Source organism: Peromyscus maniculatus, chromosome 5 (genome assembly GCF_049852395.1).
Source record: "Peromyscus maniculatus bairdii isolate BWxNUB_F1_BW_parent chromosome 5, HU_Pman_BW_mat_3.1, whole genome shotgun sequence".
NCBI classification, from domain to species: Eukaryota; Metazoa; Chordata; class Mammalia; order Rodentia; family Cricetidae; genus Peromyscus; species Peromyscus maniculatus.
Window position 1 is genome coordinate 59,929,781 of NC_134856.1, and position 18,055 is coordinate 59,947,835.

An 18,055-nucleotide genomic window follows, 5' to 3' on the forward strand; every position below is an offset into this window, starting at 1 on the left:
AGGGGGACAGCTGAAGTGTGTTTAGAACAACCGACGCATGGCAGCCTCTAGACTGTACTGTGTAGTGCTTCTGTGCACAAGAGTGACAAGGGGACATCTGCTTGTGTCTGGGATGCACATTGGAAAGGGAAACGCTACAGGGTTGGGGGCTTCAAGACCCGTCTGTCTGTTCACTAAACCATGCTTGTCACATGCCTGATGCCCAGTGGGGGACCTGGAACTGTGCCAGACACCATCACCTCTGCCCTAATGGGGTGGACTCACATAAAAAGTCCTGTGGTGGCACATGCTTATATTCCCAGAGCTGGGGAAGTAGAGATTGGTGACTCCCCAGGGCTTTCTGAGTAGCCAGCCTGGCCTAGTCAGTGATCTCCAGGCCAACCCCTCTGCCTCAAAAAAACCAACCAACCATACAAACAAACAAACAAACAAACAAACAAACAACAGGTTAGATGGCACTTGAGGAATGATATCTGAGGCTTGTCCTCTGACATCCATACATGTGTGTAGCTGGAGTTTTCTCTCCGGGTCCCGCCAAGCCCTGGCAGTCAGACAGCCCACTTATAAAATAAACACACAGACGCTTATATTATTTACAAACTGTATGGTTGTAGCAGGCTTCTTGCTAACTGTTCTTATATCTTAAATTAACCCATTTCTATTAATCTGTAAGTTGCCACATGGCTTGTGGCTTACCGGTACCTTAACATGTTGCTTCTCCTCATGGCAGATCACAGTGTCCCCTCCCTCAGCCTCCACTTCCCAGAGGCAGGACTTGGTGGGAGCTGGAGAGAAATTCTCCAGCTACACATGTGGACACACATGAGTATGCACACTTCCCACATGCATATGTCTCTATACACACATGAGCATGTACACTCTCATATACATACACATATAAGAGTGAATGAATAAATACAAGTAAATAAATAAGTAAACAAATAAACCTCCTCCAGAGTCTGGCTTTCAGGGGCTAAGTCTGGTTTGCAGATGAATGCTCAGTGCCCTGTTAAATTCCTGTGCCCTTAAAGACATCCCTCCGGCCTTATTTGTTAGCCCAGTCCCCTTGGTGACACCTCTGCCCCTTTTGCTACCATTTCTATCATGTTGTGAATTGTCTGAGAATTCAGCTGGAAAACTTGGGCTTCCTTGGATAAATCCATCTGGGGAATCTCCATGCTAAAGTCAAGCTTTAAACAGACCAGGTAAGGCAGGACCTATGTGTACACAGCTTATCCTTCAGTTTTGACTTGAACTTGGCTCCTGTGTTCTCAAGAACAACCTCCCAGGGAAATGGTGCCTCCTGCAGGGTTCCCACTGAGGTGCAGAAACCAGGAGAGCTGTCCGTGTGTCCTGACTGTACACATAGCACTCAGCATCCCAAAGCTGACTCATGATCCTTTTCTCATTCTCTGACCAGGAATCTCACATCATCTCTGCTGAAGTTGGAGAAAAATGTGAAGCCATAGGCACGAGGCTCCTGCACCTCGAAGATCAACTTCATAGGGCAATCCACAGTCACGATGAAGCTGTCTTTCATATCCTTTCCATTTCAGAAGTTACTTTGCAGAAGAGAGTCTAAAAATGCATACCACTTCCCCATGGCTCCACAGATGGAGTGAATCGATGCCACTGTTACCTGTAATTCAGCACGTCTTGGATCTGAGTTGATTCTGTGTGGAGCATCTCTCCTCTAGTTTTTGTAAACAATCCAATATTTTCAATTATTAAGCCCAGCTGCTAAGTGTTACCCACCGAGCTCAGATAGGCACACAGCCAAAACCAAGGCAAAATAGAGGTTTTGGCGGGCTCCAGGATGAGTCTGTGTGGCCATAGAGGAACAGCCAGAAAGAACCAAAGCAATTTTGCTGGCTCACCTCCCTAAGGTCCTTTTCAATACCAAGAGATCCAAAGCCTTCTTTGAAGTCCTTTGTCCTGCTTTCTGTATGTCATAGATAGTAGGGTATCAAACCACTGCGGGTACCTTCTTTCTGATGTCTAACATATACTCATGATTTAGCTTCACATAGTCCTCCTTGGTGCGGATAATTATATTTTCTTGCACCAAACTTGGTATCTTAGTGCCATGTCTACAGACACCTACGTCAAAGCTAGCTGCCCTCGTCAAGTGGCCAGAGGACATGTGGGCCCAATGTTAAGATTTATTGACGAAACCAGTGTTAGGATTGAGCGGCAGAGTACCTTGGTGGGTCCAGGCCAAGGCATGCTGCGAAGAGATCACACGGTACAATAGATCTCACGCAAGAAGTTTATTGGAGCAGGGGAAGCAAACGGCCATCTTGGAGTGGGGACATGAGAGAGAGACAGACTGACAGAGAGACTGGAAGACAGAAAGAACAAGAGAGGTCTGTGATGTCAGGAGGGACCTTTCAAAGAGCACAGGTGTTGCATAGGGAAAATATACAACTTGTAGTGACAGTGGAAATCCATTGCACCTGTCGGAGGTGGGTGATGGTGTTCGGTGTCTGCCGGTACCTAGTCCCTGAAGGGCAGGCTGGTGGAGCACCTAATTTCTAACAATAGGAAGCACACGTCCCTGGTGATGGATGCATGCTATTTGTCACTGGTGAGCTCTTGGAAGAGTGTGAATGGGTTCTGCCCTAGCTTCATTTCTAGTTACTGTAATAAAGCACCCTGACCAAAAGCAGCTTAGGTTTAGCCAGGTGGTGGTGGCTCATGCCTTTAATCCTAGCACTCGGGAGGCAGAGGCAGGCAGATCTCTATGAGTTCAAAGCCAACCTGGTCTACATAGTGAGTTCTAGGACAATCAAGACTGTTACACAGAGAAACTTTGTCTCAAACCACACCCACACACACACACACAAAAGCAGCTTAGATTTTATTTGGCTTACACTTTAAATGGTTTATTTGGCTAATACTTCCTGATTAAATTTCATCACTGGAGGAAGTCAAGATAGGAACCCAAGTGTCTAGTCTAGTCGCAACATGTCCACAGTCAAGATCAGAGAGGAACAAATGCACCCATACTGCCTGCTTGCTCACCCGGCTAGCTTTCTCCTCTCCTGTATAGCACAGGGTCTAGCCTAGGGAAAGGTGCCACCCACAGTGGGCTGGATCCTCCTATCTCAATTAACAATCAAGACAGTCTCCCACAGGCCAACCTGATGTGGACAATTCTTCAACTGAAGTTCCCGTCTCAGGTGATTCTAGGTCCCAGCAAGGTGTCAGTTAAGAAGTTACACAGGGACCCAGACGGAGAAAGGCATACTTAGCCTGAATCCCTCAGTTATTCCGTCACAAGTGACCCTTTGTAGCTGCAGTCACCTCCTCGTCTACTACTCTGTTCAGTACCCTGACTTTTAAGGGTTTGTGGGAAGTTTGGGTATTTTGGTCTTTGTTTCTCACTGCCTGACTTTTTAGAATCTTAGTTTCTGTTTTACTTTATCTCCATGCATATGTTTAAGTAGCTTTGAGCAACCGAAGATTGTTCTTCTTCAGTAGTGTTCAGATGTACGGCTAATAATGGAGGCAGCATACTAAGTGATGACTTGGCATTTTTGCCCTTGCTTATTAACTCAGCAGGCTGTTCCTTGAATGGCTTCTGCTACCATTTCTACATTTTTAAAAAACATTCTGTTCTGCACTGTGCCCTGGCTCTTCTAACTCCAGGATGTAAGCTATTACTGCACAATTGCCCCAGGAAGCAGAAAGAGAAGGAGGTAGCATGTTAAAAGATCACAGCCTTGAACTCTTCTAGGGGACATGTTGTTTATGAAATAAGACAGTGATTGTTACCAGGTCATGACACAGAGCCAAAGCCTGGCGGGGGGAGGGGGTGGCCTCAGGTCTGCTGGGACACAGAGGGGTTGGCACAGCTGAGCAGAACATGACTCATGATCCAAACCATCATGGTAGGAAGGCATGGTAGCTGGTGATACCACCCATGGTGTGGTGGGCATTTGTGGCGAGGCTTCTTACATCTTTAGTGGCTCAGGAAACAGAGAGCTCGGGCCAGAATTAAGGGGCAGGGGACCAGGATTAAGACCCTCAAGGCTCATCCCCAGTTACCCACTTACACCAGTCAGGAGCCACCACTTCAAGTTCCACAAGCCCACCAAAGAGCACTACCAGCTGTCGACCAAGTGTTCAAGCGATTGAGCCTGTCCGGGACATTTTAAATGAGTACCATACCACTAGGGGCAGGAAGTACTGGGTAAGGTTTGAAATCAGCCCCTTCTTAGATAACATCTACACCACAGCACATATTTACCTCAATTTTCCTCTGAAATCCAGGCCATGATCTGTGTCACTGAGCAAGAATAACATACAAAATGTGTCTTTAAGCTCCATGAAGTAGCACTTGGATTTGAGCATTACAATGGGTCCAAGACAGGAAGCCGAATTCACAATGCTCTGTGGGGCTCCCTAACAAACAAAAGCTGTTGTTTCAAATTAGAATTTATCAAGGCATCCAAAGAGGCTGCAGGAATCCCCCAGCCAAACTCTGACTGGTGTGTGTTTTCATTTGCAGTCAAAGGCACAATGCTGAGTGTGGCTGAAAGGAAAAGCTTGCAACCAATAACACAGAAGAGGGAGGGTGGTGTCTCACTTGACTCCATTAAGCATGCTGCCAGGACCCACTGTGTCCACGTAGTAGATGATGCGTGTTGAGTCCAAGTCCCTGCTGGAGCGTGCTGATGTAAAGCCACATGGGACACCTTTCTGGAGGATTGGAGTTCCAGGTGCTGTGGTGTCCATCTTTCCCGGGGTGGGTCCTTATCATAAGCCACATGCCTGCAGGAGCAAAGCAGGCAATGTGCCAGCCTGTCATCCTCACAGGGGTGGGCTGGGGACATGCAATATGGTGGGGGCTTCTAAACCTTCTGAACAGTTCTTGCACAGCCTGTTGGTGTCGGAGTTAGAGCAGGCTGCAGGGGGGGAGAGGAAGGCTGGGTTGCAGAGCCGAGGACGGAGGAAACAGATAGGCTGTTTCTTTGTCATCCTGGCAGGCTTCCTCAGTTACAGGCGTGGTGGACCACTCAAGCCATCAGCTGAGGTGACCGTGAGCCTCTGAACTGCACAGTTCACTGGGAGAGCAGGCGGTGGGGAGGGGCGCGTCATGCCTCTAGAGAGAGGGCAGGGATGTGACTTCACAGCTAGGCATGCTGGGGATCCATTAGCAGTGGTCTGAACCTGCAGTATGATTTCACAGATTCTGGATTCTAATTAGCGGTTCCATTCCAAAAAAACCTTTCGAGTCTGGGTAACTAACTGCTCCTCCATGTTCAGAATGCCTTAACTGGAAAGCTTTTGGGCTCTGTGAATTTTTAAGCAGAATTTCCCCCCTCCTTTATTTTTCCTTTGCCTTCCATAGTTCACGATGGGAGGAGAGGAGCACAGCATATCCAGCCTGGCATCTCTCAAAGCCCCAGGCAGTTCTGCCAGCCTCTGCTGAGTCATGGATGAGCAAGGGCCAGACTGATTCTATTTACATGGCATTTGCATTCCTGTCCAGAAGCCCTCTTGGGAGCCTATTCTCTCTGCTCATTGGGAATGCACGGTGCCCAATTGATTCGTCGTGCTAGCCTTGATGGCATGCAGAGACTAAATGTATCCAGGCTCATGCATAAACTCCACAGCCCCAAAGGGCTCCTGTCTGGTTTCACTTTCCAGTGTGTAACCCAAAAGAGGCCAAGGTAACAGAGCTGAGGGCTGATTGCCCTGCCTCCTCGGAAACGTTCTTTTGCCTCTAAAACTCAAGAGCAGGAAGGACGTCGGTCAAGATACTCAGTCATTTCGAGTGGGAGAGCAGAGGGCCAGGCAGGTTGCTCTCTGAGGCACTGTGCATGCCCAGCTGATGGAGGGGTGGCAGCCATGTGCTGCTTCCTTCTGCCTCCTGCTGAGGTCTGGGAAAGTTGGAGCAGACAATGGGTGCAGACCAGGATGGTCCTGCTGCTGGTGGGACACAGGATGAATTTAGCATGAGGTCAGTGACACAGTCCCCTGGGCATATCGTCGGTCCTTTTGGCACCAGTGGACAGGATCTGGGTCAGGGGTCTCCAGGTTCTTGGTGTCTTATTCAGAGCACTGCAATGAGTATACACAGATTTATGGAAATAGCAAGGATACTTTCTCCACAGAAAAGCAGTAGTACAGGTCAGAAAATATGTTTTCAAGAATGACGATGGACAACATGAGTGAGGGTACTCAAGGGCCCTGATTGCCGTCTCGGGGTTTCTTTCATGGGGTTCAAGAGGAGGAATTTGGTTACTAAGAATACGGTTTGTGTGATTCTCTATTTCAACTGACAGATTTTAAGTTATGTAACCATTTCTCTCATTCCCTTCCCATAATGCATCTGATGTTAATCATATGCATACCAGATTATGCATAGGCATAAGATGGAAAATAGGGGATTCTCCCTTAAAAGTTCATTTTGAGGACACAGTTTGCTTTATTGTACATGCATCTAAAACCAATCTAGGCCTGATCAGTACTCCTATCTGTAGCTGAAAGTTTTTCTGTGTCCCACCCAGTCCTGCGGAATCTCTTCCACCCTCGTCCTGCAGCTGCTTGGTCCCAAGTAAACACACAGAAGCTTGTCTTAATTAAAACTGCTCAGCCATTAGCTCAGGCCTACTGCTGACTAGCTCTTACACTTACATCCAGCCCATTTCTGTTAATCTATATATTGCCACATTTTCTGTGGTTTTACCTGTGTGTCATTACATGCTACTCCCTGGACAGCAGGCTGGCGTCTCCTCACTCAGCCTTCCTCTTCCCAGAATTCTCCTTGTCTGCTTATCCCACCTATACTTCCTGCCTGGCTACAGGCCGATCAGTGTTTTATTAAACCAGTGTACAAAAGCATTATTCCACAGCACCTATCTTCTTACTGGGATAGTTGTTAAGAAGGTGAGAAACTGATTTCATTGTTCAGAGATGGGGGTGCCTACAGCTCCATGCAGGTGTGTGGGGGTGGGGGTGGAGGTGGGGAGGGGGTCCTAGGTTGCTAATAGGTTGCTGAGTGTATTATTCTCAGGGATGTGTGTGCATAGCACTCGAAGGCAAGAGTCTTAGGTTGCCAAGTGCATTGTTAGAAGAAAGATGTATGCACAACCAAAGCCAAGTGTGGTCCCAGGTTGTTAAGCAATTCCTTATGCTTGCTTACTTCCTGGCTATGAACAGGGCTTTCCTAGTAGCTCATAATGACTGATATCTTGCCTCTGACTCCCCATACAGTTCAATTTTCTGCTGTAGTCCACAATGGCTACAGAGAATTGTGTGTTACCTTTAATCCCAGCTACTTGGGAAGGTGAGGCAGAGGGATCTCAGATTCAAGGTCAGCCTCGAAGCTTTCAGAGATCCTGTCTCAAATACAATATAAAAAGAGAGTTGAATGTTTGCTTACAACACAAAGCCACGGGTTCAACTCCCAGCACCCCCTCCCCAAGAAAACATAGCAGTGAAAAGCAGACCAGTTCAGGTGACTTGAAGACCTACTGTGTGCATGTGTTCCTCTTTGTGTCTGTGCACACAGAGGCCGGAGGTTGGCATCAGATGTCTTCTTCAATTGCTCTCAAACTTATTTCTTAGGACAAGGTCTCTCACTGATATTGGGGACCTCTGCTTCAGCTAGCCTGGCTGGTCAACCAGTCTCGGGTCACTGTCTCTGCCTCCCTGGCACTGGGTGACATGTACCACCATGCCTGGCTGTGAAACTCAGGTCTTGGTGCTTGCACAGCCAGTGTTACCAGCTGAGCTCTCTCCCCAGCCCTGAAGACCTACTTTTGACTAAACTATCAGAATGGCCACGAGGAACCCCCATCGATGGTAAAGTATTCCATTCCTATCACATAAGATAAGAAGACTCCACGGATCGCTTCTCGGCCTTTTGGCCAAGATCAAGTGAAGAAGACTCCACGGAAGAGTCCACAGACTCCTGGTCTTCTGCAAATGGCTGCCCTCCTGGATAGTATGGCCTGGCCACTGGGTTCCCAATGTTCTAAAGTCTCACGTCTAGTCGACAGCACAACATTTCAACAAATCACCTGCCTGTCTGACAAGTGGGTATTGTCATCTGAGGTGGTGAAGATGGCCTTGGGTTCTGGAAGTATTTATAAGAAGCCTGGGTGTCCATCCCCTGGATGTTATGATCATTAGTGTAATGCTTTTCTTAGATGTCCCAGTGCCTGGCAGTGCTCTGGGGGACTCTGACCCTCGGCTATTTAGATTCATGAAGCTCAGCTCTGTAAGATTCACACAGCTCCTTGGGGGCTTGTTCCTGTGTGGATGCAGTTAGCTCTAGTGCTAGGGTTGGATTTTTTTCAACACTTTCACAAAAACCAAGGTCACATATGTCAGTGGACTTCAGTCCTGAGCTTGTTGCGTTCCTGATGCAGAAATGGAATGCCAGCCCTGCTCTACTGCATAGCAGCCTGAAGATCTTGGTTTGGGGCTGTAGCTTAGTTGGTAAGGTACTTGGCTAGAATGCACAAGGTCCTGAGTTTGATCCCTAACACTGCACAAGGTAGCTCGCACCCATGATCCTAGTGCACAGAGGCAGAAGCAGGAGGATCGGAAATTCAGAGTAATCCTTGACTACATGGTGAGTTCAAGGCCAGGGATACAAGAGTCCTATGTTAAAAGAAAAGAAGGAAGAAAGGAAGGAAAGGGAGGAAAGGAAGGGCCAAGAAGAGGGTGGGAAGGAAGAAGAGAAGGAGGTGGTCTTGGTTAGATTATAAAGATAGTTAATTTTTTTTTTCTGTACACCAGTGAGACAATGTTATAGAAATAGTTTTCAAATACATGGTTTAGTGTGACCCAACTGCACATCTCTAGCCTTGACTTTCTCTGGAAAGCAACTCAGTCCCTTCCCCCTGTTTTTCCTGACTGACTTCGTAGTTTCTCCTTTCCTGTGTCCAAAGTTGAATCCTCAAGCTCAGCGTAGTGGTACAGCCCTGCAATGCCAGCCCGAGCTGCACGGCAAGAGACAGTCTCCAAATGAAACCAACAAAAACGGAGTCCTCTCCCCTCTTCCCTTCCCATGTATGCCTTCCTGGCATTTTTTTTCCCCTCAGCACACTGCAACCTGTTTTCTCCATTCTTTGCTCAGCTCAGATATCAGGGAGATGTTCTCGGTACGCCCTTTCAGAAACATTCAGAGTCCTCTTATCTTCCTCATGGCCACTGCCATGAGCTCCTCATTAGTCCCTCTGTGCCTTGTCCCTCAGGGCATCCTCTGTGGGGTAGCCAGAGCACTGAGCCAGGACTCCAGGACTACCACTTCCCTGGAACTTTCAACATGGCTAATGTAATGATAAATAAAAAAAAATAAAAAAATAAAAAAAGGCCAAGTGGGTACCTTTCGGCAGGCCCTGCCGAGGTGTGCCACTAAACAAACATGCCATGCTCATCAGAGTTAGTGCAAGAGGTTTATTGTGGGAGGGGGAGGAGGAGAGTGAAATGGGGAAAGGATCTGTCGGAGTGGGGACAGGAGAGAAGCAGGCAGGCAGACACAGAGACAAGAGGAAGAAGAGAGGCAAGAGAGGAGCGAGAGGCAAGAGAGACAGATGGACAAGAGAGCTGTGCTCTGGTGGGCACTTTGAAGGGGTGCACTGTGGGAGCCCGTTTTCAGGTTCCTTGTGGCTTTACCCATCAGGTCTGCAAAGAGAGGATGACTAGGACAACGGGCCTGAGTGCAGGTGTCTGAGATGGTCTGCACTTGGCTGTGCTGGGGGAGGAAGTCTTTTGCTCCACCCCTTGGCATCTCTATAAAAACCCTGGGGCAGAGACAGTCGGGGCCTGTTGGAATAGGTTCCAGGCCCTCTCGAGGCTATCCTTTATTTTCTATCTGTTTATCTCCGCAAGATTCTCCACAATAAATCCTTCTATCTAATATTTCCTGCTGCTCACACTCAAGAAAACTCTGGGGAGCTGTGGGGTTGGTGGGTAAACGCCCCACGGTGCACATGTCTCATAGCTGAGGGTGGAAAGGCACCTGGTGACAGGCGATGACCTAACTGCTCTGGTGGCAGAGGAAGGCCGCTGCCACTGTGGAGAGTAACAGCCAGCATGCCATCTGCACGCCTGCATGTCTGCGCTCTGCTCCCCTCACAGGCATTTAGTCCCCACCCAGAGCCAGTAGGGGCAAAGCAACAGTGGAACCTACTGAATGAGAGAAGAAAAGAAAGAATTCCTGTCTGCACATTCCTTTCTCCCAAGTGTAACGTGAGGAACAGTCCTGAGTGCTTTCTCCGAGATACAGATGGATTTAAAAAGAAACTTGGTGCATGGAGCATCTCGGAGACGTGAGAGATTTACACATCTCCCTCCCAGGGCCACTGTCTGGAAGATGCCACCATTGTAGCCTCCTGAAATATTATCTAGCCATAAATGGCTTATCTCTGGAATAGTTTTTCCAAAATTATTCCAAAGAAGTGCTCTGTAACTGTCCACCCCTCCCTCCAGTTCCGTTCAGCACACATCAACTGTCACCCCCCTCCTCCCCCCACAAAGTATAGCTGATGGCCAGGAGGTGAAATATGAACATGATTTTGGAAAAGATTTGGGTTTTGATTTTGAGCGTGCATGTGTGTTGAGGGGGTGGTATGTGCACATGAGTGCAGGTACCCGTAGAGGTCGGAAAAGGCTGTCCTACCCCCTGAACCTGGAGTTACATGCAGTTGTGGGCCATCTGATGTAGGTGCTGGGAACTGAACTGGAGTCCTCTGCAAGTGCAGCAAATGCTCTCACCTGCTGGGCCGTCTCTCCAGCCCCTGGGAATGTGATTTTGACTGTCTTAGTGATTCTTATGCCAAAGGAGGTTTTCAGGCACTGTGTTGGCAGATAAGCCATAAACCTCATGGTACCTCACAAAGATTCTCTTTCTCTCTTTCTCTCTTTCTTTCTTCCTCTCCCTCTCTCTGTGCGGCCCCCCCCCACCCCCACCCCCCACCCCCCCCCCCCCCGCCTTTAGGCCCTGCCTCTGTGACTAAGCTGTGAGATTCTATAGTTTACAGATGGGATGATTAAGTATACATGATGTGATTTTTCCCAGCTTCCCAGGGGACTTGCATTCTCAGATCCCATTTAACTGACTCTTCCGTGCAATAATGGAAATTATTATGTGTGAAACTGATGTGTTAATTTAATTTTATAATTTAGTCTTTTCCTCTGGTGGCTTTTCTCTGTCTTCAGCCTTTTTAGTTTGCTCTGTGGTCCCAGAAGTTTTCTGAGCATCACTTTTTGGCTTCATTTCTCTCTGTAAGACTCCTGTCATCACTTAGCAGAGTCTAGAGTGTTGTGAAACCCCAGACCAGGGTCAGAGGTAATCAGATCCCAGGATATTGTCAGGATCCAGAGGCCACTGTGCACTCTGCTTACTCCTTCCCAGAGACCAGACCTTGTGACAAATTGCAGCTTGGTATTCAGTCTGGTACACAAATTTTGGCTTGCAAAAAGTCATATGACACCCTCACCCCACCCCGAGATTAGTACGCCCTTCCAGGGGTCTGGAGGAATGGAGGAAAAAACCACTTTTTACAACAAAACCCAAGGGCATTTTAGTGGATCGCTTCCTTCCTTTCTCTGCCTGTACTGTCCTTATTCCCTTCAAGTTCAAGCGCAGATGGTGGACTGTCCTGGGAGTGTATGTACATGACACAGAAACTGAAATCTGGTGAAACTTCCAGAAGATTAAAAAAAAAAAATTACTTGAACTTTCCAGGGTGGATTGGCACTTCTGTTCAGGAAAGGCTCATTTGCATAATTCCCAAGAGCTTTTGGAGCTTCTTATCCTAAAAAGGCTGAGAGAATTTTTGTTAGTTACACCCCCAGGGCGTGGCTTTCTGTGGCCCCGTGTTGACATCCTACCTGAGGAGAGCAACATTGCAGCACAGGTGGCCTGTGGCCTGTGAGTCTCTGCACTGTCCTCAAACTCAGCTTCCTCCATGTCTGACCTCATGGTGGCTTGACCTCACCTGAAGAGTTGGGCGTAGTTAGGTGCTGCCAACTTATGTCTCCTTTCCCATTGTCTCTACTGGGTGAGGCTGTGTCATTTGCTTGAGAAAGAGACAGGGGACCTGGTTATGTAGGAGCAGAAAGACTCCTGCTGGTTAACTGTTTTGTTGAACGTCTAGAGAACCAACCGGTTTCTTGGAAGAGCCCTTATGGATCCTGTGTTATCATTTGATGAGTTCTTTTTGACTGTTTTCTTTCCAGAAGGAACCACCTTACCAGTTAGGAAATTAGTAACCCGTGTATTCAAGAAGCAACCAATCTATAAACCCAGAGAGGGGAAGATCCTTTAGCTCTAAATTGGAAAAATGGCAGCAGGCTAGAGCCTAGGATGGTGTAGAGTCCAAAGGTACCCACTGAGAAGAAACAGAGCTTTAAAGAAGTTTGTACCAGGGTCTTGTGAGTACACAGTCCCTGATGCTGAGCTGGCTGGCTCATGTCAAGAGCACCCTCTGTGCATACAGTCGATGTTAGGGGTTCCTCCTTACAGTGGCCCCGAATGCTAGGTTTCCGGAGGAGACTCTGATCTCCAACCCCTGCCCTTTCCACTCTCAGAGCACTTGGATGTGACAGTTGTCCACCCCAGCTTGGGGACTGAGAAGCTCTGTGGCCACACTGTCACATGTCACTGAGCATCTGAGTTGGAAATCTATCTCCACTTGACAGCTGAGTCTTGCTTCAAAGTTTTGAAGCCAAAATGTGGGAGTTAATAACCTTGGACCTGGCAGAAGTCATGATGGTTTTTTAAAAGGGGAAGTATACAATTTTCATCAATATTTAATTGCCAGGGTTTGGGAGACCATGGAGCTGCGATTCAATGTCGGTGTCCACCTGCTCTCCGCAGGCTGGTTTGCTCTTACAGGCGCTATGGGGGGGCCTCCTCCTTGTGTGCTTCTTAACAGCATCCACAGTCTCTCCAGGGGGAGCTCCAGATGGTGAAGGAAACACTACAGGCCATGATCCTGCAGCTCCAGCCACCAAAGGAGACAGGAGGGGAGGCCACGGCTTCCCATTTGACAGCTGGTGTTCAGGAAGCACAGGCCTGAGGTGTGAGCATGGAGCGGGGGTGGGGGTAGGGGTGGGGGGGGGCTGGGGCAGGGGTGAGCCACATGGCATCCTTGTGGAGCAGGGGCTGGGAAGGGGATAGGCCACATGTTGTCAGTATAGAGTTTGGGGGTATGGAGGTGGGCCACCACATCATCAGTATTATCCTGGTACAGCCACTCTTCTTGCATTTACCCGTGTGTCTGGACCAATTCCAAAACACAGAGCCTTGCCGGCCTCCCATGGGAGAGTGGCCGAGGCTTTATCACAGACTGAGATGGGGGAGTGACTTGATACTTCTTCTCTCGGTTGTCATAAGAGGTTACTGTCCCGTGTCATGACGGGCGCATCTAGTAGGGGAGCTGATAGTGATTTCTTCTTGACTGGGTGAATTTTCCTGGAATTTGCCTCTTTTCTCACTACCTTTTCTGTTTTCTGCTGCAGCATGGTCTTTCTCCATTCAAGAACCTCTGAGGGTAACCAAACCTGAGATGGCCACTGCCCCTGCCACGTCTCTTTACGGCCACTCCAATGCCTGGAGCCCAGGAACCTGGGAGTCTGTGTGGGGCCTTAGCTGCCCAGGCCATTTCCCCTGGGGCTCTGCTCAGTCTCAGGAGATTGCCCCAGGGCACCTTCACAGTACCTTGGCACCTTTGTGTTCTCCAGCCATGACTACAGCTCAGAAAGCCCCCCCCCCCCCCACACACACACAAGCCTGCTACTTCAGGTCTTTCTGAGATCCAGGGCGGTGAAGGGGGAGGCGGGAGGGGTGTGGGGTGGGGCGGGGTGCAGGTGGAGACAGGTGACTCTTGAGCCAGTCTTTCTAGTTTCTACTGAACCTATTGTTCCCTTTGGTCCCAAGGAGTCACAGAACGATGTGGGTTCATGGAGGCCATGTGCTCCATGATGGCAGACTCAGGTCCCTGGGGCTTGCTCCTTGGGCCCAGCTGCCCGAGACTCCTGCTGAGGCGGTTGCAGGCAGGTTGTTCAAGCGGGCTCACGAGGTGCACTAAGAAAGTGTGTGAGCTGGTTTTCTGTTGCTGTGAAAAACTATTGGGCAAAAGTAACTGAAGGGAGGGGGGAGGGAGGAAGGGCTGGGAAATTGTGGCTCATGTTTGAGGCTACAGTCTATCACAGTAGGGGATGCATGGCGGCAGGAACATGGGGTGGCTGGTCACACCGCATCCTCAGCCAGGAAGCAGAGAGAGATGACTGTTGTGCTTTAACCTCGTCCTCCTTTGGATTCAGCACAAAATCCCAGTCCATGTGATGATGCCACCAACATTTGCACGGGTATCCCTCAGTTAAATCTCGTTGGAAACACCCTTACAGACATACTCAAGAGTTTTGCCTTCTAGGCAATTCTGAGTCCAGTCAAGTTGATAATGAAGATAAACTACCACAGGAGGATACCTCAGAGACACACGTCTATGATAACAACCTGGCATCATAACTCCTGCTTGAGAGCCACAGAACTCGGCTAGCCACCCTGGGAGAGGGCCTGTGTGATGGAGCCTGCCAACTTCCATCCAGTCTCAATATCCCCAAGCCCGATGGACTTTGCATTTCTTCATGCAAACCTGTTCTGACCCCAGTCTTGGGGTACATGATGCTGCACCCTCTGGGATGACCCTAGTGCACCTGTCTGTATCTTGAAAATCAAGCCCAACATTCTCAGCTGTTGAGCTTAGCAGAATCTGATGCGTCTGCCCAGGAAGGCCTCTCTCGGGTGCTCTGCTGGCCTTTGTGTGGACAGGGATCGAGACACTCTTGCCCCGCTCTGGGCCTTTGGGTTCACAGCTTTTAACCCTTCCTAACCACTCTGCCATTTCTGGAAGGCACCTGCCAATTCTCCAAGCCTTCCATGCTGAGGACCGCTTTGCTCTTAGTTGAAAAGAAGCCTGTTTGAAGACACATTTTGCATATTTGAATAAGAAATATGTTTCATTTGTTCCCAGACTTGCTGTTTTGATAATGAACCACATTTCTGAATCATTTATAATTGTGCCTCTGAAAGTCTGGTGGACCAGTCACATGACTCCCAGGGCCCCCAATCATTGACTTAATTCTAGTGAAGCAAAGCTTGAAGTCAGGACCACCTCCTGTTGCCAAGAACGTTCTTAACTTTGACACTTTAAAAAGCAGCTTTCCAGGCATGAGGCGCCCGACAGTCACCACCGACCTGAGTGGTTTATGTTATTCTGACACCGCCATAACATTCTATGAGGTCATGGTGCATTTGAAAGTTTAAGGAACTGAGAGATCTCGAGTCCTGGGTACAGGGAAGGGACAGCTGAGACTCCTGGGCAAAAACTGGTATCAGTGTCAGGGCAGGTGAGTGACATTTCAATCACGTGTTGTGCCACACCTCTAGTCGTCCTCTAGTCTTGGAGTACCATCCGGGCTGGGCGTTGAAAGGCTGGTGTTTCCTGTGGCCACACCATCTTCTCATGACAACTTTTCTCTCATTAGCCACTGGAGCCACAGGAGATCCAGGACCTGGGTGTGGATCCCCAAGCTATAGGACAGGACAGGTTTTTATGGGGCCACATACAAATGTCCCAGGGAGGTTGGGGCTTGAGTTTAGACTGTTATGAGATGACCAAGACCCCAGCAAAGGTCTGTGTTGAAAGCGACGGCCTCTCTTTTTTGTAACAAATGACACAATCTCATTCTTCTTCAAGACAACAGCACATACACATATATCTTATAAATATGCTGTATTTCCTTATCCATTCATCTGCTGATGGACTGATTTCAGAACCCATCCACAGGTACTGTCTGATTTCACTGTGATGTTCCGCAAGGGAGGCAGTGGTACATGGCCACCGCGCTGCAAAGCTGGACCTCAGAGAGCAGCCAGCTGGAGCATCGTCATTACCTCATCATTACCAGGTCTAGCTCTTGAAACTTCATGGTATTGATCATTCCCCGGATCAGGTGAATATGTCACAATTGATTCCAGTTCTGCCTTCTTTCGTAATGAGGCTGGCTCCCTCCCCAGGAATGCAGTGGATGGGCAGCACACACTGAGCCCTTCACAGACAGTCCCGCAATTGCACCTGAGGAGGTAGACTCTACAGATGGTGCTCATGGGCCTCAGGAAGGCAAAGTCACCTTCCTAAGGCTCAGAGTTGGCTTCAGAGGAGGGTTATGGGAATCCTGACTACCACAGGCAGCTGTTCCTAACCAATGTCCTTCCTAAGTGCCTTTGATGTCCTCTCTGCATTTTGAGCTATGAAACTCATTCACCAGCTAAAAACTGACTTTTCCTGTGAATTCTGCCTGTGAGTGAGAGACACTGAACTCAGAGCAACTCAGAACCCCTCACTCCCAGCAAACCCCACTATGTAGCCTGGGCTCTGATTGGCTACAGCAACCCCACTCTCTGTCCACTGTTCTGACCCAGTCCTTCCCAGTCACCCCAAAGATCATTCCAGGAACTGCCACTCAGAGCCTCATACTGGGTGGATTTTCTGGAAGCTTCCTGTGTTAAGTGGTGCTTCTCAGAACATGTCCATTTACTATGGGCAACATGAACATCATGTACATAGCAACTATACACACGTTGGTCAGCACCCTCTTGTGTACATAATTGACCTTTATTTTTAATACTACCACTTTATTTGATCTTTGATTTTTGTCATGTAAGTTATTGCTTTATTAAGTGTCCTGCTTGTTATGTGAAATAAAAGCTGATATATCCAAGCCATGGTGCTCCTTGGGGTCATTTTGTATTCTGGGTGTAGATGATAAGAATGGGTTGGATTGTCTCACCTATCTGTGACAAGATAATTAATGATGTTGACTTACAGGAACCCAAGTATTTGCAATAAAGTCATGTTGTAAAATCATGCATGTGTTTATGTATTCAGATGCCAACAAATCAGAAAATCCTGTCCTAGACTTCTTGACTGAGCTGAAGATAAAAGTGGCCTCAGCATGTGGGGAACTAGACAAGAGTCCAGTACATAGCAGGAGGAGAATCGGACTGGTTCAGGTGAGAAATATGTGAGAGTTGGGACTGGGAAGGAAGAAACGTGAGCTTGGTGACATTGTAAGTGGATAGCTCAAGAGTGAGAATGGGGAAACATTTCAATTAACTGGCCAGAATTAGCTGTTCAAGGGAACATCTCCCAATAGTCATTCCTTTTCAGTAGGAATGAAATAGAGGACATGCTGGGGCACGGTAGAGCATGCCTGTAATCCCAGTGCTTAGGACGTGGAAGCAGGAGATAAAGGTCAGCCTTGGGTATGTGTGTGTGTGTGTGTGTGTGTGTGTGTGTGTGTGTGTGAGAGAGAGAGAGAGAGAGAGAGAGAGAGCGCCAAGTCTTGAATGATGGACATATTAAGATAGGAGACATTAGATATGGTAGGACATGGAGCTGCTTTCTGCCTCCCACATCCCCTTCAGAGCCAGTGCTCAGTTCATTTCTAGGTGTGCTTTGAGATGCCCCATCTCTCTCTCTCTCTCTCTCTCTCTCTCTCTCTCTCTCTCTCTCTCTCTCTCTCTCACACACACACACACACACACACACACACACACACACACACACACACACACACACGTTCCTACTGTAGAAAAGGTTATGACCAATACCTCCACAGACAACAGCCCAGAAAGTTCCTTGATGATGCTGGTTGGTTTTGTCAACTTGATACAAGCTCGACCTTTGTGAAGAAGGATGCTCAGCTAATGCCTCCAGCATACTGGCCTGCAGGCAAAGCTGTGGTGCGTTTGATTAATGATGGAATGGGAGCCTGTGCTACTGTGGCCTGTGCTGCTTCTGGGCTGTGTAAGAAAACAGGCTGAGCAAGCCAAGAGAAGCAAGCCAGCAAGCAGCGTCCCGTCATGGCTTCTGCTTCTGTTTCTGCCTCCAGTCCCTGCCCTGTCTCCCCTCCGTGATGGAGTGTGACCTGAGAGTTGTAAGCTGATAAAAACTCTTTCCTCCCCCAGATCCTTTTTGTCATGGTCTTTCTCATAGGAATAGAAACCCTAACTGAGACACTG

General features: G+C 48.4%; 1 protein-coding gene across 3 annotated transcripts in view; it reads left to right on the forward strand.

Moving 5' to 3' along the window:
• Disc1 (DISC1 scaffold protein) overlaps positions 1-16,752 on the forward strand; it is a 209,802-nt gene extending 193,050 nt beyond the window's left edge. For 2 of the 3 annotated variants that reach the window (XM_076572336.1, XM_076572337.1), the window contains exon 12: positions 1,421-9,329. In XM_076572336.1, coding sequence (XP_076428451.1) covers positions 1,421-1,582 — 162 coding nt within the window. In that variant the 3' untranslated portion in view covers positions 1,583-9,329. Of the gene's footprint in view, positions 1-1,420; positions 9,330-12,909; positions 13,048-13,488 lie in introns of those variants that run through there. The other variant, XM_042277873.2, reaches the window with a different exon arrangement.
• Positions 16,753-18,055: the final 1,303 nt, after the last annotated feature.